The sequence below is a fragment of the Helianthus annuus genome, chromosome 16 (assembly GCF_002127325.2).
Source record: "Helianthus annuus cultivar XRQ/B chromosome 16, HanXRQr2.0-SUNRISE, whole genome shotgun sequence".
Lineage (NCBI taxonomy): Eukaryota > Viridiplantae > Streptophyta > Magnoliopsida > Asterales > Asteraceae > Helianthus > Helianthus annuus.
Window position 1 is genome coordinate 177,543,954 of NC_035448.2, and position 24,621 is coordinate 177,568,574.

At 36.9% G+C, this 24,621-nt stretch overlaps 1 protein-coding gene, 1 long non-coding RNA gene and 1 pseudogene across 2 annotated transcripts; 2 read left to right on the plus strand and 1 right to left on the minus strand.

The window, feature by feature from the left end:
• The window catches only part of LOC110920061, a 50,316-nt pseudogene extending 39,273 nt beyond the window's left edge, over window positions 1–11,043 (plus strand).
• Window positions 11,044–13,090: 2,047 nt separating this feature from the next.
• LOC110920060 lies at window positions 13,091–14,740 on the plus strand. Its single transcript, XM_022164298.1, has one exon. The coding sequence runs from the start codon at window positions 13,091–13,093 to the stop codon at window positions 14,738–14,740; it is 1,650 nt and encodes a 549-aa protein (XP_022019990.1).
• A 1,445-nt stretch (window positions 14,741–16,185) lies between these two features.
• On the minus strand, window positions 16,186–18,410 carry LOC110917799. The gene is made up of 2 exons (XR_002580861.2): window positions 18,070–18,410; window positions 16,186–16,953 (listed from the first exon to the last, which is right to left on the minus strand). It is a non-coding gene; the product is annotated as an uncharacterized LOC110917799 (long non-coding RNA).
• Between the last annotated feature and the right edge of the window lie 6,211 nt (window positions 18,411–24,621).

The window sequence follows — 24,621 nt, forward strand, 5'->3', positions numbered from 1 at the left end:
TTTGAAACAACTGTCGACTTTAGATACCTGTATGTTTCCGTGCAAAACCCTTCACGCTGGCTGGAGAATTAATTAAAATCCTCAAATATGTGTCTGTGCAAAACATTCCACTCCGAACCGCTTGTATCACCAGAAAAACCACAAACTCTACCACCTGTGATTGCGTTTAGAAATTTACCGAAGAAATTCAACAAATGAAAATTTTTATCCCCCCATTTCTTTGGTAAAATCTCTAAACCTTAACAGATTCTTTCCACTTCAAAGAAACTGTCGTCAAATGTTCACCAATTCCCTCCACTGAGCGGAACTGTCATCAATCTTCATTGAATGTTCTCGGTTCCGAAAATTCACGAACATGACTTTCTTCTTTGCATAATCTAGTTGAATAAGAACGTCCCCTGGTACCCCGTAGGATCTGACTTGTATCCCCCCAAAGACCAAAGTCTTTGTGAACTCGTTAGGACCGGTATAGACGTTCCAGGTTCATACGTACGTCTTCAAATGCGAGAATATGACAATAAACAAAATCCTTTCGAACATTTCCGAATAACCGGTAACAATCATAAATACTGATGCGCGGAAGCGAACATATCGTGTTGTTTTTGGCCCATAATAGTCGCGTCACCATTTTTGCCATTGCATCGGTAACCGTGACTACCCCACATTTTCAACAATCAAGTCTTCATCATTTCTTGTTTTCATCATGCCGCATCATCCTGCACTCCCAAATCAAAGGATATATTACAAGACCTTTGAAAGATCTAATCAACCGAAGGATGATTGTGCCACAACCGAAGGATGATCCATCGAAAGACTCCACACTGTTTCCCACAATCGAAAGATATGATCAATCGAAAGATGATCCTTCGAAAATTCGTGCCAAGAACGAAGGATATGGCATATCTTTCGAACATATCTTTCGATCCTTATGTTTCGAAAACATATATCTTTCGAAGTTGTTGAAGGTTCCCACAAATATCTTGATCTTTCGATACCCAACAGCTGGATCTTTCGTAACAATTGGTATCTTTCGATCCAGATCTGGATCCTTCAACCCAAAGACTCATCTTTCGAGCACCCTTTTCATCTTTCGAAATATCTTTCAAAAATTTGTATCCTTCGAAATATGAAGATCTGTCACGAACTTCAAGAACATCAAGAACACAGGGACTGTTCATCTGCAGATCCGACGAAAACACTTGTACACGTTGTTTTGATGAAGAAAACTTGAGTATTTTAGAGAAAAACATAAAACCCAACACCCGGTTTAGCACAGATCTGGATATCCGGGTCCAGATCTGGGTTTTTCTCATTTTCACCTTTTTTACATCTTGAACAAAAACCCACAAAAATCACAGATCTAGAGCACATGTGACTTAGTAAACGGTTAGTTTTACTAAATCGGGCACCATGGCTCTGATACCAATTGTAGGTCCAGGTTTCGGGACCGAAACCGTGATTTTATGTTTATGTTCAAAGATGGAAGAGATAAGAGAGATGATAAACAAACAAACTTTGTATTAATCCGGTAGTAAACATTACAAGTCGGCCCGGTTACATGACAACCGAACTAATACCAAAGAAGTATACATCCGGGGAGAAACCAAGTGGTGATTTCTCCCGGTGAGGTCTCAGACCTCCATTCTCTCTCTAGCACACATTTGTGCTTTCACTCTTGTGTTTTACAAGACAAGGTGTTGGTATTTATACCAAACACAGGTTGCACTGTCGAAGGATAACACTGACTGGTCGATAGATCATCTGTCGACCATCCAGCTTTCGAAAGATACACACATGCCTCGAAGGATACCATATCCTTCGAGGTCCATCTTCAACCTTCGATGGATATCTTTCGAGCTCATCGAAGGATATCAACAATCCTTCGATGCCCTATCCTTCGACACCAACATAAGCAACCATAACTTGTCTAGCAAACACACACGGTCAACCGAATAACCCTCTCGTTTGACCACTTCAAACGAGCGGGTCTATACAAGTTCGATAGACCGTGTCACTAACTATTACAAATTCAGCGTAAAGTAAAACTAATCTATTCGACAAGCATCGGACACAAAATCTGCATCAACAACATACCCTCCTCTAATATTTCTCACGTCGTATAGGAGCCGTAAGTCGCCAGTCATGTGCCTGGATGCTCCACTATCAACAATCCAATGACTATTAATAGTTCCTCCTAGAACATCCTGCACATGTCAATTAAACACATCAGTTGAGAATGGGGACCCAAGCCTTAGTGGTCTTGGGTCGTCCCTTGGCATCACGATACGTAAGCTCTATCTCTTGATGGTTTTCAAGAACAACTGCTCCCCCTGAATTGTCACCCGACTTAGGTAACCAAGTTTGTCTGTGCCTACCAGTTTTTGAAGATTCTGGTTTTACAGGTTGTGACACACTTGGTTCCTTTTGCACTGTTTTAACTTCAGATTTTAAAGCTTTTTCAACAGTTTTTATGTTCTTACGTCGTTGTTTAGTTTCTTGTTCTTTTACAGTTCGTTTATCTTGTTTAGGTGAAACTGACCGACGTTGAGGGTGAACTGTTTCAGGTGGAGTTTTCTCAACAAATTTCTTCTTTGGAGCATTTGGGCAATTTCTGATAATGTGCCCAATTTCTCCACATTTGAAACAAGTTCTCCTTTCAACAGACTTAGGAGAACTTGATCGACTACCAGATGTTGAACTTGTAGAACCTGAGGTACTTGCTCTTTCATCACACCCGTTTGTGTGTTGGGTGTAATTGTTATCACTGTTACGTTTCAAAATTTTGACTTGTTGTACAAAATCAGTGTTTGATTTGTTTTCAAAAGTTTCAATTTTATCTGTACCTCTTGATGCTACAAATTTAACATCTTTTCCTTTCTTCACGTAACGAGCTCCTTTTGATTCAACCTTAGCCTTTGGCTTTGGAGCTCGTTGTGGTTGTTTACCCTTAGAAGCAGTAGGTTGTTGAATGGTTTGAGATTTTTGATTACCAAATTGTTTCCTAATCTCAGCCTTAGGAATTGGATCACATTGTGTCACCACAATTCCCGGAAGTGTTTTTCCCAAAAATTTGTTTGTATTGTCTTCAAAGACTTTATCAATCAAAGATTTATTTACATTTTTAATTGGAAAAACATGATCTGAGTAGATTTTATTATCTCCAACCAAAGTGTACAACACATTACTGCTTTTAACAGTAGACACACTTGTCTTATCAACCTTGACAGGATCAATCACTTGCTTCATAACAGATGGAACCTCAGGAGTATCAGGATCACAAAGGATGTGATTCTCTCGTGGAATATCTACTCCTTTCATCTTGCTAAGTGATTTATCCTGATCACTTACAGCCACTTCTGATTCATCATCCGATGTCTCATAGTCCTCGATAATTGGAGGACTTTGCTTCATGGATGGTGAAGTTTCTTGTTCCTTAGAGGCTGTGTTTGAAGAATTGTCCGGTTTGAACCCAAGGCCAGTAGTAAACTCCTCAACATCAAGAGGCACACTGGGTTCATACCGAGGCATTTCTTCCTCGTCAGGCATCTTGGTATAGTTGTTCATCAAAGGGGGTGGACATTTGTTATACCCTATGCCTTTCTGATTTCCCTTTAGTTGTTGAACATCGATGATGTGATCAAGCACAAATTTGGAGTTAGAATAACTATCCAATTTCTGTTTGATCGCATCATGTTCGCATTGGGCAATGGCTAATTGCCTTTTAGTTTCTTCCACAATGTTAATATATTCATTTATACTCACTTGTTTGTGGTAAACTACTTTGTTAACCTCGGACACATTTTTCTTTAAAGTTTCTATTACAGATTTAAATTCTTTTTCATTCCGGGTTAAAGCCATGTTTGCCTCTTTGCATTTCGACAGTTCAACAACCAAATTCTGGTTATGACTATGAAGCTTTTCTGATTCAAGCTTCATCTCAGCACATGATTTACAAATACTAGGAGCAGGTGGTTCAGAAGTTACCTGACTGGTGGAGGCTGAGCCGTTTGCCATAAAGGCAGTTTGAAAAGAAAAAGCTCCATCTTCAGAAAATAGCTTTTCCATTTCCGTTGATGTAGCAGCAGCCTTCCTAATCAGAATTGATTTCTGACATTTAAGCTCATCAGCTTCATTCAGAAGATCCTGAATATCTTCACCTTCTTCCTCCTCATCAGGCTCTGAGTGATTATCCCCAGAAACAGAGCCTTCTTCATCCGAACTGCCAGAATAACCAGAACTGTCATCGCTTCCAGAAGATTCTTCTTTTTGAACCTGCTCGATGACCTTAGCATACAATGCAGTTCCACTTCCCTGATCTCCTTCACCAAACTGCACTGACCAGTCACATCCTTCATCAGCTTGAACAGCTAAAGCCCGATTGTGATTGGTAGTTCCAGGCTGTCCCTGATTGTTATTTACTGCCACCATCCTCCGTTCACGGTTTTCTTGTTGGGCATTCACATTCGTCTGGTTTCTGAAAGGGTTGTGATTGCCGTGTTTTGTTGGTCGAGTGCACTCACGTTTAAAGTGCCCTTTCTCGCCACAGTTAAAGCACGTGACGGCATTAATATCAAACCCATACTTCGTGTTTTTCTTTCCTTCCAACGAAGTTCTTCCAGTTCGTGCCATGAAATCTTTCGCCCTTCTAACCGCACTAGCAAAAGCCCATTTAATATCCATCAACTCCATTTCTTCCTTGTCGATCTGATCATAATCTTCATTGGTCATGTTGATGTTTCCAAGCTGACCTGCTACCAAACCACAGTATGCACTGACCATGGTGTTGATAATCTCCATATGTTCCTTAGCAACTTCAATACTAAGGTGTGAAAGATTTGAGTTGTCGACTCGGATTGTGTGATGACTTTGGGGTTGAGGTTGAGGATTGCTTGTATAGTGAGCTTGCTGTTGTTGTTGTTGAGGTTGTGGTTGTGGCTGTGTTGGAACAGGAATGTAAGACCTCGGATCGAATTGAGGTTGTGGTGGAGCAGCTGTTGACTGAGGAAACGGAAAGGAACTAGAACTTGTATTGGACACAAATGCAGTCTGCAGCTTAGGTTGCTGTTGCTGAGCTGCAGCGGATCTTGCCAAAGCATCGAATCCTGGAAGATACATTTCTGTATTCTGAGGAGCTGGAGCACGCCTCGCTTTCCTAATTTCTTCATCATTTTTATGTTCCAGCTTTTGAATGAACTCATAGATGTTGACTTGATCTAGAGTTCCAGTATGTTTCAACAGTTCAATGAAAGAACTCCACTTTGGAGGTAAGGCGTCAGCAAATCTACTCACCATTTCTTGTTGAGTAGCGACAACTCCATAAGCACACATCTCACTAATCAAATGATAGAAACGTGTGATCATATCATTCAGAGTCTCGTTTTCCAAAAACTGAAAGGATTCAAACTCTTTCTTCAACAAATCATGCCGAGATTTTCGAGCAGCTGCATTGCCTTCTCCTCTAGCAACTAAGGCATCCCACAATGCTTTCGTGGTCTTGCAATATGAGAACTGATGGTAGATGTCTTTGTTGAGTGCTTGAGTAAGTGTGGCAAAGGCCTTTTTCTCCAATTCATAAGCCTTCTTGTCATTTTCAAGCATATTTGCATAACCCTCTGAAGTTGACGCAGCAGTTTCAAGATTAGTATTGAACGCATTGATGAAACACGTCCAAAGATCAGTGCTTTGCCCTTGAACATATGTGTGAAAACGGTTTTTCCATGATGGAAAATCGTTCATATGGTTCAACTTAGGTGGACGATTGTTGCTGCCAGTTTCACTTTCACTAATCAGAAGGTTCTGAAGACTTTGACTTTGATTGGATACCAAAGCCCATTGACTTGGACTGATTGATGGCTGTGGAATCATACTCTTTGCCCAATCTGCAGCAGTCACTAACTCTTGATTGTTTCGTGAGTCCAAACTCCAATCCCATGGACTTGTACAGCTCATTTTGATCAAATATAAGTACCAAACCTAAACACCACAAACTGTTAAGTGCAAAAACAGATAAGAATTGAAAGATAAAAACCTGTTCGAAGGATCAAGACTAGTTCGAATGATCAACAGTGATCGAAAGATTTCTGTTGAGTTTCGAGCAAAGTCTTCGAAAGATTCACAATGAAAGATCCTTATCTTTCGACCAACTATCACGAAAGATTCACAGTTCGAAAGATCCTTATCTTTCGAATACTGATCTCGAAAGATTCACAATGAAAGATCCTTATCTTTCGAGATGAATCCTTATCTTTCGGACTACTATCTTTCGAAAAGATTCCAGAAACGAAGGATGATCCTTAGACTTCGAAAGACTACTCGAAAGATGCTAATCTTTCGAGCTGTCCCTAATCGAAAGATGAACTTTCGATATCGAAGGATATCTTTCGGAAGATTCTGACACAACTGACACAAGGTTGACGGGTAGGTGGGAAAGGTGATGGGTTGGTGCACAACTTTCGGCAGAAGGTATGTGCAGACCTGACTTTTCACCAACTTTTTGGACTTTCAAAAAGTTTACCCAAAATAGACACAATCTTATCCAAACCAGTCACCGGAATATATGATCGGAAAATGGCCGGAAAAATCAAAGTCTCGTAAAAACAAGTTTTCAAGTTACCCAAACCAACCTTGAACACTCCCGAAGGTTTAGAAACCGTTTTTCAGTTTAGAAAAGCAAGAAAAACCACCAAAACGGGTGCTAAACCTAGTGTCCAAACACACCAAGAACTCGAACAACTCGGTTTTAAACAAGGTAAAGAGCAAGGCTCTGATACCACTTGAAGGTCCCTTTTCGCGGAGGATTACGAACCTAAACCTTGTTATACTAACCCACTAGCAAGTGCGGAATCCAAGCTAGTAGGCAAACCGAGATGAAGCAAGTAGAGAAACAAACACACAAGATTTCACCGATTAACACCACTGTATTAATACGTATGAAGGTTCCGGTTACAAGCACAATGTTTACAAACAGATTGCAAACTCTCAAAGTGTGTGTGTGTGAGTTTCGGACAGAAGCTCTCAACTCTCTAACTTTCTGTCTCTCTAAGTGTGCATCTCCCTTTCACACTACACTGCATGGGTATATATATACCCAGCACAGGTTGTCTATCCCGAAGGATCCGATAGATGGTCCGAAGGATCATCTATCGAGGACAAGTCATTCGAAGGATGAGCAGGGACCTCGAAGGATGATCCTTCGAGGTCTAACAGTCGAACCATATCTATCGACCATCTCGAAGGATCAACAGTATCCTTCGAGTCTATCCTTCGAGCCTATCCTTCGAGACAGACTAACATACTACGGCTTATTGGCCAAGTCAAACTAGGAGGATAGTTGACTTGGTCAACTTACAGACTAACTTAGGACATCGTTTACATACAGACCGAATACAGACAAAGTACAGACACAAGTGCACCAACAGGATACATGAGTATATTCGAGTGGAGTGATACACAATTAAGTTTAAGTTTCTAAAACACTAATATCGTATCTCAAATCGATTGAAATTTGTGTGAAAATTTAAAGTGGACCAATATACTGACAATCTAGGTAAATTGGTTAGAACTGAAAATGTTTAAAGCTTAACGGTGTTAGTGATTTGTCTCAAAACTGATATGATCCTCTTGCACAAACTCACAAAAATATTGTCTGTAAATATTTCATTTCTGCGTTTTTTTTGTTTTTCTAGTAGTGTCAGTTATCATCTTTCAGAAAATTCAAAAAGATTTTTGGTGTGTTTTAGCATAAATTTTGAAAAAGTCAAAAAGATTTTTGACGACTGATATTGAAAAGCAGATTTTTCAAAATTCTAAGTGCTAAACATGATGAACAGACGGCTTGGGAAAGTGTGTTGTTTTGATGAGAAAAATGTTACAATTCCAAGTGGTACATCATTATCTGATTGATTGATGTGTTTGTGATAGTTTATATGCTTAAATGTTTTTCATAAAAGTTATGTTTGTGATAGAGTTTTTGTGCAGAAAAAATCAATATTTGAGGGGGAGTGCATGTTGGAGCTGAGGAACTTAAAAGATGTCAACATCCAAGAAAAGAAGTTTGTTGGTGATAAAAGAGAAGATAGAGAGAGAGAAGCCCAGAGACTGATCAAGACTGAAGGTGCGAAGACTCGACATTGTCGTGACTCGATGGATGACTCCGTCAACATCTGAGGGGGAGTCTATTGGTGCACTACATCTGTTGACTTCGTCTTGGATCAAGTCTTAGTCTTAGATTGTTAGATCAGGTCACGTTTTACGAGAAAATATGAGATTGTATGAATGTTTGTGATAGGTTTCGCTTATAGGGACATATAGGCAGGTTTCGCTTATGTGTCACTATGTAGTTTCGCTTATACGGCAAGTATTAGTTCCGCTTGAATGTCAGCTGAAGGTTCCGCTTGAATGTCATGTACAAACAAGCGAAACCTTAGCACCTATATATAGTCTTACAAACGAATCATTTGTAACGAAGTCTTGTAACTCGTATCGAAGTGCTGTCGGATCGAGATTTGATTGTAAATTGTCATTATTCAATACAGAAAGGTGTTTAAAGTGATTTGCTAGCTGTTTCTACGTTGATTACTTGTTTTCCGCACCTGTAATTGACGAAAACTCCTCTGAACGACTCGTTCGGGTCGATACACGATCCTACATATGTTTACACGGCGCGACAAGAACTATGGTCGTGGAAGGAGTTTTGGAAACCATGGACAAGGAAGGTTTAATTCATCACAAGGCAAGTGGCGTGATGAAAAGTTTAGACAAGAAGAAAGAGGCGGAAGTATCTCGCGTGATGATTCCAAGAACAAGGACGAAGGTTATGATAGGAGGAATAGAAACCCTAGAGATCAAAATCGCTTCAAGAAAGATATGAGAGAAGTGGAGTGTTACAATTGCCATGAGTTTGGACATTATGCCTCTCAGTGCCCGAAAGCAAAACAAGCACGGGAGGAATCACACTTGTTAGAAGAGGACGAGGAACCAACACTCTTGATGGCAATTACAGAAGAAGAAAGTTCAGAAACAGAAAGTGACATGAAAAGAGAATTAGAATCTTGGAAGTTTGATATGCTCCAGGATTTTGAAATAAAGAAACAAGAGTTCGAGACTGAGATGAAAAACAGAGAAATACAGTTCGAAAGGCAAATGCATGAAAGGGAAACATCATTTGCAGAAAAGATGAGCAAAGAAATTGAAAAATTGAAGTCAGAAAGCATACAGTTAGAGACAAACAAGAGATGCAAGGGATGCGAAGAGATATCATCCAAGAACGGATTATCACCAGAAAACAACATTGTCAAAGATGACAAATCAAATTGCAAGAACAGGAAACATGAAGTAGTTCGTGATATACCATCTAAAGACGAACCTGACAAAGACATAGAAGATGACACGCATGTTAAATATGGTGATATTCAAACGTGTGAAGACATCAAAGAATTTGCTCATGTTCAAAACAAAGTTCGTGTTGCAAGTGTTGGAGAATCTGATCAAGAAGTCAATCAAGAAGTCAAGCAAGTGACCAGTAGAAAACCGAAGTTTAAAGACAAGGATCTTCTGCAACAAGTTCGTGATAAAGATGGAGAAGCACATGATGGCAATCAAGACATGGAGAAAGACCAAGGTGCAAGGAAAGAAGTTCAAGTGGAAAATGAAGACTTCATTCTCTTAAAGAATGAAGATGCTAAAGCATGAAGATGTTCAAGGCATGGATTAAGAAATTAGGGGGGAATATTAATAGTAAATTCCTTAATCCATATATGTTGAAAGTAGCGGGTAGTTTATGTAATTAGTTTAAAGTAGTATAGATAGGTAGTTATAAAGTTGAGGGGCTGAAGGTGACAAGACAGAAGTTTGTAACCGCCATACTAAAGGAAAAGATGCGTCCCTTGGACACACCTCTTGTTCGAATTCAGCCACGAGAAAGGGAGGGGACGCGACTCTTGGACAAGGAGACACACCCCTTCACAATCACTCTCATCCACAATATCTAGAGACACACCTATTCACGAAGAGACATGTCTATTGGATCGCACCTTTTAGATTAGTATAAATAGGGTTAGATATTTCAATTGCAGATACATACTCATACATACAGAATCATTATTCATTCAGAAATAAAAGGTACTAGTTTGTTTATTATTGTTCTTTATTACTTTGTTCATCATCATCAAGAAGATCTGGGCAACAGTATTAGTGCAAATCATTTGGTCAAATTTAGATGTTGGGTGGAGAGGGATGAGCAAATATTCATGGATGTTGTAACTTGTGCTTTAGACTTTCGGTTATTAAGGATCAGTGGGTATGAAGTATCCTCAGGTATATATCTGAAATAAAAACATATAATAGGTCGTTTACTTTATATCATTATATTATTGTTATATAGTATTTCATTTCATTGGAAGAAATTACTAATGAAGGAGCTTTCAAAGACGAATATGCAGCTCTTGAAGTGTATAATGTATCACAGGTTTTATACCCAGAGGAATTATCTTTTGGAGTGCAAATCTTGAAGTCGGGTGATTTTCCCAAAAGGATAATATCCACTGATTCAAACAGGCTTTCTAAATTTATTTGCAAAGAGGTTCTATTTTTCACTTTTACTCTGACTCGTAATTACATCTCTTTCTCATGTCCGTGTAACCAACATATTTGAATGGTTAATATAACCAGGTGGACAATGCTCTTAAGTTCCCCTTTAATATCGGTTTAGAACGCACAAACACTAGGCGATACAAGAATTTTGAAAACTACATATCCTTGAGATTTTGATTTCAAGTGTAAATATTTGAAATATTAAGCAGCGCATAGCTCTGAATATTTTACTCTGGTTAATGACAGATCATCAAATATTAGCAACAACGATTGCCTAAGGTTTGCCTAGCTCCTGCCAATCTATTTATCTTAAAGAATTAAAAGGTCTTGAAAGGTGTGTAACTGAAGTTAGTTTTTGTAATATTTACATTTTGATTTGATTAACAAATAAGTGATGATGTGGCGTCAGGTGGATTGGAGATACAGCTTTCAAATGGCAATAACGAGATGTAAAAGCCATGTTATTCAAAATGTAAGATATGCAACGTTTACTACTTTATATACTAAAAGGTGTTCATTTATTTATTCTCCACATATACAAAAACCAACTAGAGGAATAGTGTCACACAAACCAACTAGAGGAATAGTGCCACACAGCTGTGTGGCACTCCCTTATTGGACCACCAGTTTTATTGTTTTATATTCGTTTAAAATTACGATTTCGTCCTTAATTTAAAATAAAATTATGTTTTCGCCCCCACTTCAAAATAAAATTACGTTTTTGTCCTTCGCTCAAAATTACGACTTTACCCTCGGTTCAAAATTATGATTTTTTCCCCAGATTACAACTACAATTTTGGCCCCAGTTCAAAATAAATTTTTGCTTTCGCCCAAACTAAAAATGACGATTTCGCATTTTCGCCCCTTTCAAAAATTATTATTTCGCCTTAAGTTTAAAATTATGTTTTTGCCCGGTTCAAAATAAAACTATGCTTTTGCCCCCTATTCAAAATTACGATTTTGTCATCAGTTCAAAATTTTGAATTTGCCCGAGTTCAAATTAAAAATATAGTTTTGTCCCCAGCTTAAAATTACGATTTTGTCCTTAGTGCAAAGTTATATTACGCTTTTGTCTCCGGTTCAAATTTATAGTATTGCCATCACTTTAACTTTTGCCAAATTACGATTTTACCTAAGTCAACAAATACAACTTTGCCCTCAATTACAGTATTGCTATCGTTTTAGTTTTTTTAGCAAAATTATAAAAGTGTTTTTTATTTTACTTGACTGGATTTAATTTTTTTCCATGTCAAGGAGCTTACTAAAAGTCGCTCATTAATCCTTACAAGCTACAGTTTTGCCCTGAGCTCTGAACTACGGTCTTGTCATCGTTTTAGTTTTTTTCCTAACAAAACTATAATAGTGTTTTTTTAATTGATTGATAATTATTCGGCCATCGCCCCGCAACGCGGGCGGTGGCATTAACTAGTTGTTTACATAGTGGTTGGATGCGATGAATAGTGCGTTGAGGGAAGCTATGTGGACAAGAGATGCTTATGTACCAACAACAAATGAATATATGGAAAATGCTTATGTGTTGTTTGCATCAGGCCCGATTGTACTCCCCTTATTTATTTTGTGGGACCCAAATTGTCAGAAGAGATTGTCAAAAGCTTCAAGTATCATTATCTATACGAGCTAATGAGCACCTAGGGCTGGCTTCTGAATGATATCCATAGCTTCAAGGTATATGGTCAACGGCAGAGCTTGAACAAATATATAGGGGGATGAACTCAAGAAAATCAGGAAGGACAACAATTTTTAGGCAAAATTAAGTATATACAATTTCCAGATGAAATACGTGTAGATTTACACACCTTAGAAATAAAACGGGGAGGGGGCACCCCAGTCGCCTCTTAAAAGCTTTGCCTATGATAGCAATGAGTTAGAAACAATATGTGGGTCTTTTGAAATGGGTGGGTTAGTAGCCCATGGGTCACGATTGACACAACTGGAGGTTCATGAAAAGGGCTAGAGGAGTTAAAAATTAATATTCCATGCATGTTAAACTACCCATGTCGCCACCACCAACAATTTCTTTTAATTATTTCCATATTCTCATGCAGTTAATTTCTATGCTTTTGCAAGTTGTATTTCTTGCTTATTAGGTAGTACTAATTGGTTTTTATTTGCTTTATATGTACTGAACTTTTATTTTAATGGAGGTGGTTGATTTGTTTGGAAAAAAAAGTTTATTCTCTGTGTTTCTCTTTGTACATGAGTAACCAGATTCCTTTGCTAATCTAAGTTTGGCAACTTGGGTGGTGTTTCTGTATCCTGGTTCAGTTTTAGGTTTGCCCAACGAATTCGATTGAGTGGTGTTTCTGTATCTTAATCGATTCGTTGTTATTCGATTACATACTTCATATCCGTTACTTACTCTGATTCCTATCATTTGGTATCAGAGTCGAAGACACGATTCGTTTTCGACTCATTTTCCTTTCTTCAACATCACAAAAAAAAAACCTCAGTCCCAACAATGGCCTATGAAAATAGAACGATGGAGCAACAGTTAAAGGAAGTGCAAGATCAGATGCAGGCGTTGACGATAGCCATGCAGAGACGAAACACTGACCGAACCCCTCCTTGGTATAGGCCTGATGATGATGATGACGACAGTGATACCTACTCAACTGCCGGTGACTACAACCCATACGGGCGCCGACATCGTGATACTCATCACAGGAGTGATATCAAGGTTGATATCCCTGAATATGATGGACGTTTGGATCCTGACGAGTTTGTAGAGTGGCTACGTACAGTCGAAAGAGTGTTTGATTACAAGCAAACAGGGGAGGAAAAGAAGGTAAAACTTGTTTCTTTAAAGCTAAGAAAGTACGCTTCAACATGGTGGGCAAATGTGTGTTTGCAAGGTGAGAAATTTGGCAAAGAAAAGGTCCGATCTTGGAGTAAGATGAAGAAACTCCTCAAGACAAAATTTATGCCTCCGTACTATCTTCAAGAAAGCTTTTCTAAACTGCATTTTATCAAGCAGGGATCAAGAACTGTCAAAGAGTATTCCCAGGAGTTTGAACATCTACTTATGAAGTACAATTTAAGCGAAGACGACCCCCAAACACTAACACTGGTGCGATACCTTGGTGGGTTAGAATCATCAATTTCTAACGTGGTGGAGTTACAGCCCTACACAACATTGGCTGAGCTTACATTATTGGCGCACAAGGTGGAGGGTCAGCAAAAGGCATGGGGTAAAGTTGAGGCGACCAAACCATCACACAAAACAACGGTTCATACACCTATACCTACACCTAGTTCAATCCCATCTTCGAGTTCAGGCACTTTAAAAACTTTGGAGTTACCAGAAGGTTCAGCCACCGCCTCGAGACACACCCGCCGTTGTTTCCAATGCCAAGGATTAGGTCATATTGCGTCTGAGTGCCCTAACAAATGGATCATTACACGTGCTGAGTTTGAAGACCTGGTTGGACCTAAGTTTGATGAAGAACCAAACCGGCAGCAAGATACAAATGAGGTGGTAATAGGTCCAGATGAGGGAGATTGTTTGGTAATACATCGAGCTCTAAATGTGACCGCTATTCAATGCGAAAACCTGCAGCGCGAAGCTCTTTTCCATACCCGTTGCACCATTCGGGACAAGGTTTGTTCACTTGTTATTGATGGTGGGAGTTGCACCAATGTTGCATCCCAAACCATGATATCCAAACTGAGTTTGTCTACCGAACCACACCCTTCTCCTTATGATATCCAATGGCTAAATCAAGGAAAAGGCATACGTGTTTCAAATCGTGTTTTACTTTCATTCTCTATTGGAAACCTATACAAGGATGAAATTTGGTGCGAAGTAATTCCAATGGATGCATGTCACGTCTTGTTAGGTCGTCCTTGGTTGTTCGATCGTCGGGTTGTTCATGACGGGTACAAGAACACGTATTCGTTTGTCCAAGATGAAAGAAAGATAATGTTACTACCCATGGTCTACACTAATGCAATTGATTGTCGCACCATGGTTATCTCTAAGTATGCTAACATGCCTTCACAAGACCTTATGAGGATTAATGAGTTTCTGCATATTGAATTTAGTAAGCCAAAAGGAGTCCACAGAGGTACTGTTCGTGAGCCAGAGATTACTCATCTAAGTTTGAGGTCAAACTTTTTCAAAGGGGGATAGGATGATAGCAATGAGTTAGAAACAATATGTGGGTCTTTTGAAATGGGTGGGTCAGTAGCCCATGGGTCACGATTGACACAACTGGAGGTTCATGAAAAGGGCTAGAGGAGTTAAAAATTAATATTCCAGGCATGTTAAACTACCCATGTCGCCACCACCAACAATTTCTTTTAATTATTTTGATATTCTCATGCAGTTAGTTTCTATGCTTTTGCAAGTTGTATTTCTAGCTTATTAGGTAGTACTAGTTGGTTTTTGTTTGCTTTATATGTACTGAACTTTTATTTTAATAGAGGTGGTTGATTTGTTGAAAAAAAGTTTATTCTCTGTGTTTCTCTTTGTATGTGAGTAACTAGATTCCTTTGCTAATCTAAGTTTGGTAACTTGGGTGGTGTTCTTTGGACCCTAATAGTGAACTAGGTGGTGTTTTTGTATCCTGCTTCAGTTTTAGGTTTGCCTAACGAATTCGATTGAGTGGTGTTTCTGTATCTTAATCGATCCATTGTTATTCGATTTCATACTTCATATCCGTTACCTACTCTGATTCCTGTCAGCCTATGTATTAAAAGTGTTTATGGCATGATAATTCTCAATGTTTTGTATTGATAATTAACACCATTTAAATAGGGAAAATACAACCGTATTTTAGGAATAGATATACATTGATTACAAGATATAAAATATAATGTAATCAGATTTGCTAAGACTCCCCCGCAGTTTGAGCGGGTGGCGGACAAACGCTCAAGCTGGACCGAAAAGACTAGAATAGTTGCCTGGATAATCTCTTGGTGAATAGTTGTCTGGATAATCTCTAGGTGAATATGTCAGTGTACTGAAGAGAGGATGGAGCATGTAGAACACGTATGTGCCCAATGCGGACCTTTTCTCTAACAAAGTGGATGTCAATTTCTATGTGCTTGGTTCTCTGGTGCTGAACTGATTATCTGATAAATAAACGACAGAGGTCTGTCTTAATGGCATATGGAGCTCAAGTAATAGATTCCGAAGCCATGTTTCCTCTGCCATAGCATTAGCCACACCTTGATATTCTGCTTCCGCTGGATCTTGAAACCATTGGTTGACGCTTTGATGACCAAGACAATAGAATATCCCCAAGGAAAACACAATAACCACTTGTAGAGCATCTAGAATCATGGGAACAACCATAGTCTGCATCTGAATAGTCCACTAAAGCATGAGATTTGGACTTCACAACTCGAATACGATAGTTAATAGAGTGAATTACAAGTTTTGACCTTAATTTTTATACCTAATTTTAGACGGTGTCCCCTTTAAAATTGACGAGCTTTGTACTTAATATTTCAAAATCTTACATGGTTTGTCCCAGTTAATTTTTTTGTTAAATCTAATTACACAAGGGTAGTTTAGTCTTTTTGCCCATATATATAAATATTTTAATTAACAAATAAAATATTATAATATTATATATATAAATAATATATGTATAGCATTGTCACACCCCGGTATTTCTACGTCACCCGGTGGGCCCAGGTTTGGGGTACGTGACTAGATTGATAACAAATACATAGATAGCACAGTGGAAGTCTTGGATTTAAAATATTACAATATAAATGTCCGAGTGTTCAAAATATTATACAGACGGATAATGTATCAAAAGATCCACAGGCGGATCGTAAATGTACAAAATGAAATAACAGACTAATAGGCTTCTAATGCAAGGAGTCACAAATTCCTCTTAAGCATTACTGGCACTTCCAGCCTATTTTGTAACCTTGGAACCTGTCACTTAGTCTTTTGAAGATACGTCAGTTTACATCGTTAGACACAAGTAACCGACAAATTTTGAAAATATTTCAAATTGTTTTAAGTGCACAAAGGCACATGTAATTTTATAAATAACTTGGGACAATAACAATTATCTTGTATACAGTTTTACATGCCTGTTAATACATATGAGGCCTTGTACAGAAACTAAATAACATGATTAACCGACACACCGCTTTTAACCCATAAAAAGGTATCCCCAATATGGGTAGAAAATATTTTATAATAGCATTAACATCTGTCAGGTGTATGCCTACACCCCATGCTTAAGTCGTGGCCATTTGCCATTAAATGAGCTGAGGATATCAGACAAAATAAATTAAAACAGGTTATGTGGATTTTCTAGTCACAATCCAACATTTGATCGCATGCCTGACCAAGCAGTAAGAATTTACCGTATCCCAAGCCTGTATAGGAAAAAAAGGTTAAGAGTATTTACCTGGCTTAAACAAGTCTTACAATGCAAGATAATATAATAAGCACAACCCTAATCAATTAACTAAGCTTGGTTGCAATCTACTGGAATGCCTCTGTCTGGAATGAATGGTATAATAAACAATTATATTGTTAACGGACCTTATTCAAGTCATAGACTTCGACCGGTTAACTTAAAATAACGAAAACGGTACGATATGCTAGATTAAGCGATGACCGGATAGAATGTAGTTTAAACCCTCACAAGTACTAAGACTTGTATAATGTGGGTAAACATGTTTACATTCTAGAATTTGAAATAAATTGAGAAGACTTGACCCGTTTTGGTAAACTTACGTAAACTAGTTACATAAGCTAACCGTACGTGCATAGTCGGTATCGGGTATTGGATGAGCTATAAACAAGTTCAATATGCCAAAATACTTTAATTATGTTGTAACATCAGTAGGTTATCAAATTATATGACCATTATGGTTTTAAAATCAAACTATGTACCGTAAGGGCATTTTGGTCATAATGTGGCATAATTCATGAACTTGTATAAAAACTTATGTTATAAACAAGTTCATTCTGCCAAAACATATTAGTTATATTACCATATCAGTAGGTAATCAAATTTATATGATCTTTATTGATTAAAACCAAGCTTTGCACAAAAGGGCATTTTGGTCATTATTAGGCATATTATAAGAACTTGTGTAAAACTCAAAATCTGATTATGATCAAGTAGTATAACTACAGAGGGTTATTTTACACTATATTATGATCATAATGCAACTAATAATCAGTAGCTAAAGTTGCTAAATCGGGTCAGAATTGAAAGTCAAAGTAGAAGTCAAACTGCTTGACTTTCGGTTGCAAACCAACATGTAAACAGGAAATGACGGGCGGAACATGTTCATACATTTTATAATATTAGTTACCAACTGATTTAATGTTAAAAACTTCAATTATAACATTTACAAGTTCATTTTATAAAGTTTCCAAAAATCTGCCCTTTGACTTTTTATTTAACTTAACTTTAACCAGTCATTTGACCAACATAACGTGATTTCTAGGATGTGCCCTTTTGAGAGATTAACACCTACCTTATTACGATCACGTAGCCATGTTCGATTCGAACAATTGCTGGACCATAATGGTCTAAAATGAAAGTCAAAGCAAAAGTCAATTTGCTTGACTTTCGTCTTATAAAAGCCTATAAAAACGAAAAGAGCTGGAAAGGAACACTAACAAGTGATCCTTAGAATGTTTGGAAATTAGAGGGATGCTCCGATATGACCAGGAACTTCCAGATAGAGAGTGGAGAAGAAATATGTGAAGGTGCAAGTATGAAGGCTTGAACTATGCTCCTATTTATAGTTGAGGAGGTTTGTTTAGGATGAAGACATGTGTTAGGTGATGTGTGAAAAATGTGTATATTAATTTCGAAAAAAGTTTTAAAATGGAATCGCTTCTAAACCACACACAATCAGCAAGTGCACCGGTCGTAATGTAGTGTAGATGGCAAGACCGGATGTCAATCCGTGGACACCATGGGCCAAATTTCGATACTTAACCTCTATAAAAAAAACCTAGCTAATTGTGATAGAAATTTTGTTTTGAGAAAAAATATTTTTAAACTAAAAAAAATTAAATAAATAGACGACCAAACAGTAGCAAGCGCAGACAACTAGAGACTGGACTGAAAATCCAGCCTAATACATAATGTCATTTATGAGCCCCTTGACTTTTAGAACTTTTTCATTACCTGTGATGGACGTTAAGCAAAATACAAGAATTAATTAGATATGACTACTAATTCAATTTAAGTTTCTAGCTCATTTAACTATCAATTATGATTTTTCTCTAATCACTGGTTGAAATTTCCAATACATTAAATTACTTTATAAATAATCAATTCTAATATTTCTCAACAATAACGCTAACTCACATTAATTATCACCATCTATTTATTTTTAACATTTCTACTCATTTTAGCTTATTTTCTCATCAAACCGTTGAACTTAGAATATCAAGTAGAATTTAATAAAAATAACCGAAAAGTTACTCCAAAGTGTAGGAATTATTATATAAAAATATGTTTAATTTAGAGTATATCAAATATCCTCACACTTTACCTTTTTCGTCCATCAAAAAGACTGCAATGGAATCATAATTAGGATAGGTGGTTTCAAAATTTTTGGTTACTTTAATTAAGAAGATATAAGCACGTATAACAACGATTAACGGTATTATAATCCACTTAAACCCAACAGCCAACTCATCAAGCCCCTTTTCATGCTAGCATTATGTTCAAGTTAAAAGTCATCTAATGGTCTCACACTCAAGGTCCACAAAACCACCTAATCCCATATCAAGCTTATAAGGAAAAGATTTAAAATCTACCACTCTATATAAATAACCCTTATGTATTTAAAATTAAATTTTGATAGAATAATGGATGATGATGAGCTTTAGCAAATTTTTTCTCTTATGTTAAACTCGGAGGACATTATCACCAAGTCGCTATCCCAGTGGGAAATACCATGAGCCTCACATTTTTTCTTTAACTTCCACCTATCGGGAACCCACCTGAGTCACCATCCCAATGGTTAATACGATAGGCTTCAGACATATTTATAAAAATAGCTCATATAGATGGACGATGGAATTTTTTAAGCGCCACCAGAATCCAAATTTATTTTCATAAAAAGGATTGGGCGTGCAAATTTAATTTAAAATACATATAGGTTATTTACTTATAGTGGTACCTTTTATACCCTCAACAGTTTCAGCTTTTCTATTTCTCCTAAGATGAAAACCCACAAGACATTATGATTATTAATAAAGTATATCAAAAGTAATCTAGGATCCCTTTAAGTTGGCAAGGCCTACCAGTACATCTCAAAAAATACGTCTTTTATCTAATTTATCTTTTATATATAATATTTCAAAAACTAAAAATCTCAATTTTTCTATCATTTTCCATTTATTTGCAAAGAAATTTATAGAACACTTTCTCTTTTTCTATATACTATTTTTCTTTTTAAAAATTTTTAATTCTTTAATTTTTTAGTTATTTTTTTATTTTTTATTCTTTTTTATTCAAATCTACTTAAAAAGACGTAGTTTCCCATCCCCACACTTAAAATCTACATTGGTATTTTCTTTAAGTTGGCTGGGCCTACCAGTACATCCCAAAAAAATACGTCTTTTATCTAATTTATCCTTTATATATAATATTTGTTATTATTATTAGTTATATTTTCTGTTTAGAACAGTGTTCACCAAAGAGATTTTTTTATTAACTCAAAACACTATAGATATATTTAATTGGTATTTTTATATATAAACCAAAACAAGAGTTATATTAAAATGATTAAAAGTATATTTCTAATTATGAAAAAAAAATAAAACACAAACGCAAATATTTACAGAATTGATATAATAGAGGAATAAATGTGTTTTATAGGTTTTCACAAACGGTTAGGAAGATATTAGCATCGCTGGTATTATCATAGAAGATCGCTTAAGGTATGGATTTGTGGTCTTTTTCTCGTAGCGTTTTATATTATTATTGTACTCGTAATGTCTAGGTTATTGAACCGTTGTCATTGTTTTCTAGTAGTATGCTTCTTGCCATCGATTTGCATGCGATAGATAAATTTCGTAGACTCATTATCGCATGTTCCTATTGATCATTGATTTTTGCCATAGAAATGCATTATTGTACGAGTTGTCTTGATTTAAGTGTACCGTTTTATTGACCTCAATACCCGAGCACATCCACCTATGGGGACATAGGGCGTCATCATCGGCACCGATGACGTGCACCATCCGTGATAGTGCGATTAGTTCACGGCGTCTCTATATTAGAATTTATTGTTTATTGATTATTGAGAGGCGTATGGATCAATCCTAGGATATTATTGTTATTTATTGGTACTGGGATAGGTGTGTGTGCCCACATCCCCTCTACATATTGGTACATTGGAACTGCAGCTAATGTACACATTGCTTATTGTTTATTGTCATTGGCTCACATGGGTATTTCCACATAGATTCTTATCTATTGATTGGCCATTTATTAGTGTTAATTGTATCGTTACATTGTTATTGTTACAGTATCGTTTCACCATTGATCGAATACTGTATTGATCATTCTCATTGAATTACCGTTATTGTTATTGTTTTTCCGTTGCTGGAGAAATTTTGGCTTAGCCGTGTTTCTTTTATTGTTTTCTCTTGTTTCTTAAACAGGTACTTAGGGGAACATGGGGAAAAGTGCAGAGAGAAAACTAAATGGCTAGAGTTGAAATAAGGAGTTTAAATAAATTGCTATTTAAAATTTTAGACATTTTTATTTTTGTTAAGACCGTTGTGTGGTTTTAGATTTTTAAACCTTTGGAGTTAATGCTTTATCTGAGTTAAGTTTTAAAATGTCTCTGATTACTGTATTGGGTGACACGTCAGCCATATTCGGGCCGGGTGTTACATTTATACTTATATGCATAGTTACACATTTATGTTCATACCTATATTTATAGTCGTACTCATGCTCACACATTTCATGCTTATACTCATACTCATATTTATACTCATACTCACACCTTTTATGAATCTCATATTTACACTCATAATAACAACGATACGTTTCATGTTTATACTTATACTCACCCAATACGCTTTATGCTTACACTTGTACTCATAATTATACTCACATTAATACATTTTATGACCATACCCATATTTATGTTCATACTCATACGTTTTATGCTTATTCCTATATTCATATTCATATATATACATTTATGTTTATTATTATACTCATACATGTATTCATATACTCATGTTCATAACAATATGTTTTATGCTCATACTTACTCTCATACTTATACGATTTGTGTTTATACTCACATTTGTATTCATACTTAAACTTATACTTATGCTCGCACTTTAATCATACTCAAAATTTATACATTCGCACCCATGCGCGAGTGAAACCCGAGAGATTTTCTTACGTGGGTCTCATGTTGTAACACCTCGAAAATTTACGTCCAATAATGTATTGACACGTGTCATAGACTTTGCATATGCAAAAACATACTTTAGAGGGGCTAAAGTTGACAAACGGTGAAAACTATGGAACGTAAGGGTCCAAAGTGTCAACAATGGAAAAATAGACTCTATGATAACCCTACATAATGTTTATAACCCTAAACGGATGGATCATGGATCATACGAAGCGGAAAATGCACGAAAGTGAGGAATTACAAACTGGAGGGGCCAAAAGTGTCAACATGTTGAATTTATACCTCTGAGTGATCTTTTGGCAGACCCGAAGCCTTGTAATGCAAAAATATACTCACTAGAATATGTGGTAAAAATTTCATGAAGTTTCGTTATAGTATGAGAAAGTTATGGCCAAAACCGTACTTGAGGGCTTAAAAGCGTCAACGTCGAATTTCATGACTTTTCGGGTGAGCGCAAAGTTAACCGAGGACATTACCATTTTGGTAAATGTCCCAAGGTTCTTAAAAACCAAGTTTGAAGGTTTACAAGTCAAGATAAATAGCCGAAACCTCGCGTGCAAAGACAGGGACCAAAACTGCCAACATTGATCAAAGTTTGGCAGCTGCAGACCCAGGCGGCCCGCCTGGGCAGGCTGAAGCGGGCCGCGACCCGCGCCCAGGTGCAGCAGTTCGCGAACAGGGCTGTTTTAGTCCGAATTTTGAGTGCATCACAGCTGTGAGCACCTCTAAAACTCACCAATGGGTGGACATGCAATCAGTTTGATAATCAAAAATAGCTTTATAATGAATGTAAGAATATGTTTTACCATGATCAACTCGACAATCTTTAGTATAAGCCCGGATTGGAACCGAAAGTCTTATAAAACGACTTTTTCGTTGACTCTCGATTCGGATCCGTGCATGCATGTTTGAGATCTGTATTAGAGTATATTTTTGACCATTTTTATTTATGTTTAATTCTCTGGAATTTTTACTACTTGAGTCTATGCTTAACCGATTCATATGCATGTTTCCGATTTATGCTTAAAGTTGACTATTTTGCCCTTTTTGATATAAAACGTGATTTTTGGAAAAGTGAAAGAGTAGAAATCTTTATTTCTGATTTATAGACTTGCACCGAAAATTTGAGATCAGTTGGTGGTCCAGATTTTGAGTTATGGCCAATATCGTAAAACTATAGCTTTATGTTAAATAAACGGCGCATTTAGCGTGTAATCTATTTAAGGCCACTTTTTGATATAAAACTTTTTACCCACTGATGTTATATAATATTTTGGGATTTTTGATGATTTTTATTTAATTTTTGGCTGATCGTATCATAGGTCGCTAAGTTGATTCGGTTAATGCCGGTTTTGACCGTTTAAGCCATAAAATGAGTTTTATAAATCCTTTTGACCCCAAACCTTTTTCTACTGATTTTATTTGTTAAGTAAATTATTTTGAGCATTCCGGAAATATAAAAATCTCAGCTTTCTTTTAAAAACCCGGAAACGGCTCTAAATCGCACTTTTAAGCGTTTTTAACGCATAGTATGCGTTATACCCAAATTAAGCATATAAGATTCATACCTACTGATGTATTTAGCATATTTTCATATAATAACAGTAAGTATAAGATTTTGAACTCAGATTTCCAGTTTTGACAGTTTTAGCCCTTGTGAAATTACTAAAATACCTCTACGGTGCATAGTTTGATTTTAAATGATAAGTTTTGTTTATGGGTCATAACCTACTGTTATAATATGTCAAATTAAGTATAATTACTGTATAAACCAGACCTGTAACACAGATTTCCAATTTAACTCTTTTATAATCTTTTAAATGACCAAAATGCCCTTATAAGGCATAAATTGAGTTAAATTCATTCGGGGCAATATAGAACATAACTTGCTGATATTATTTCATATTTAAAGCATATTATCTCAGGGAACTTGCATATGACTCTTTTGGTTACCCGTAACGCCCTTTAGCGTTCGGTTCGGTTTATGTAACTAGTTTGCATAAATTGACCGAAACGGGTCAAACGTTATCATTTTTATCTCAAAATCCAGAATGTATTTAGTATACCCGCATTAAACAAGTATTCAAACTTGTCGGGTCTAAATCACATTCTATCCGGTCTTCGCTTAATCGTGCGCTTGTACCATATCGTCCTTAAAACTAACCGGTCTAAGCTTAGGCTTAAATAAAGACCCGTTAGGAATCTAATAGGTTATTATAAACCTTTGTTCCAGAATAGGAGGCCCAGTAAAAGCTGCCCTCACTTGCCAATTGTGATTCATACTTACTCAGGTAAATACATTTTGACTTATTTTCCCTATACGGGCTTGGGGTACGGTATATAGAATACCGCTTGATCGAGCGTACAAATCTTGCACCCTTGGGTATGCAATTGGAATAATTTGATCGGCTCGTTTAAACAGTCTTGTTTTACTTTAAGCCTTTGGGGGGTTAATGACCGTGTCCCGGATATCCTTGGCATTATCTTACGAGATGGCCACGACCAGAGCATGGGGTGTAGGCGTACACCCGTCGTGTATAACTCTTTAAATGTGGTGTGTCTATTAATCTTTAACCCGGACAAGATCCCGGGCTACCAAACGTACGAGTAGCATGTAATTCGTTC

What these genes read in the sequence shown, in the direction of transcription:
- LOC110920060 (XM_022164298.1), top strand. Translation starts at nt 13,091, where the DNA reads ATGGAGCAACAGTTAAAGGAAGTGCAAGATCAGATGCAGGCGTTGACG.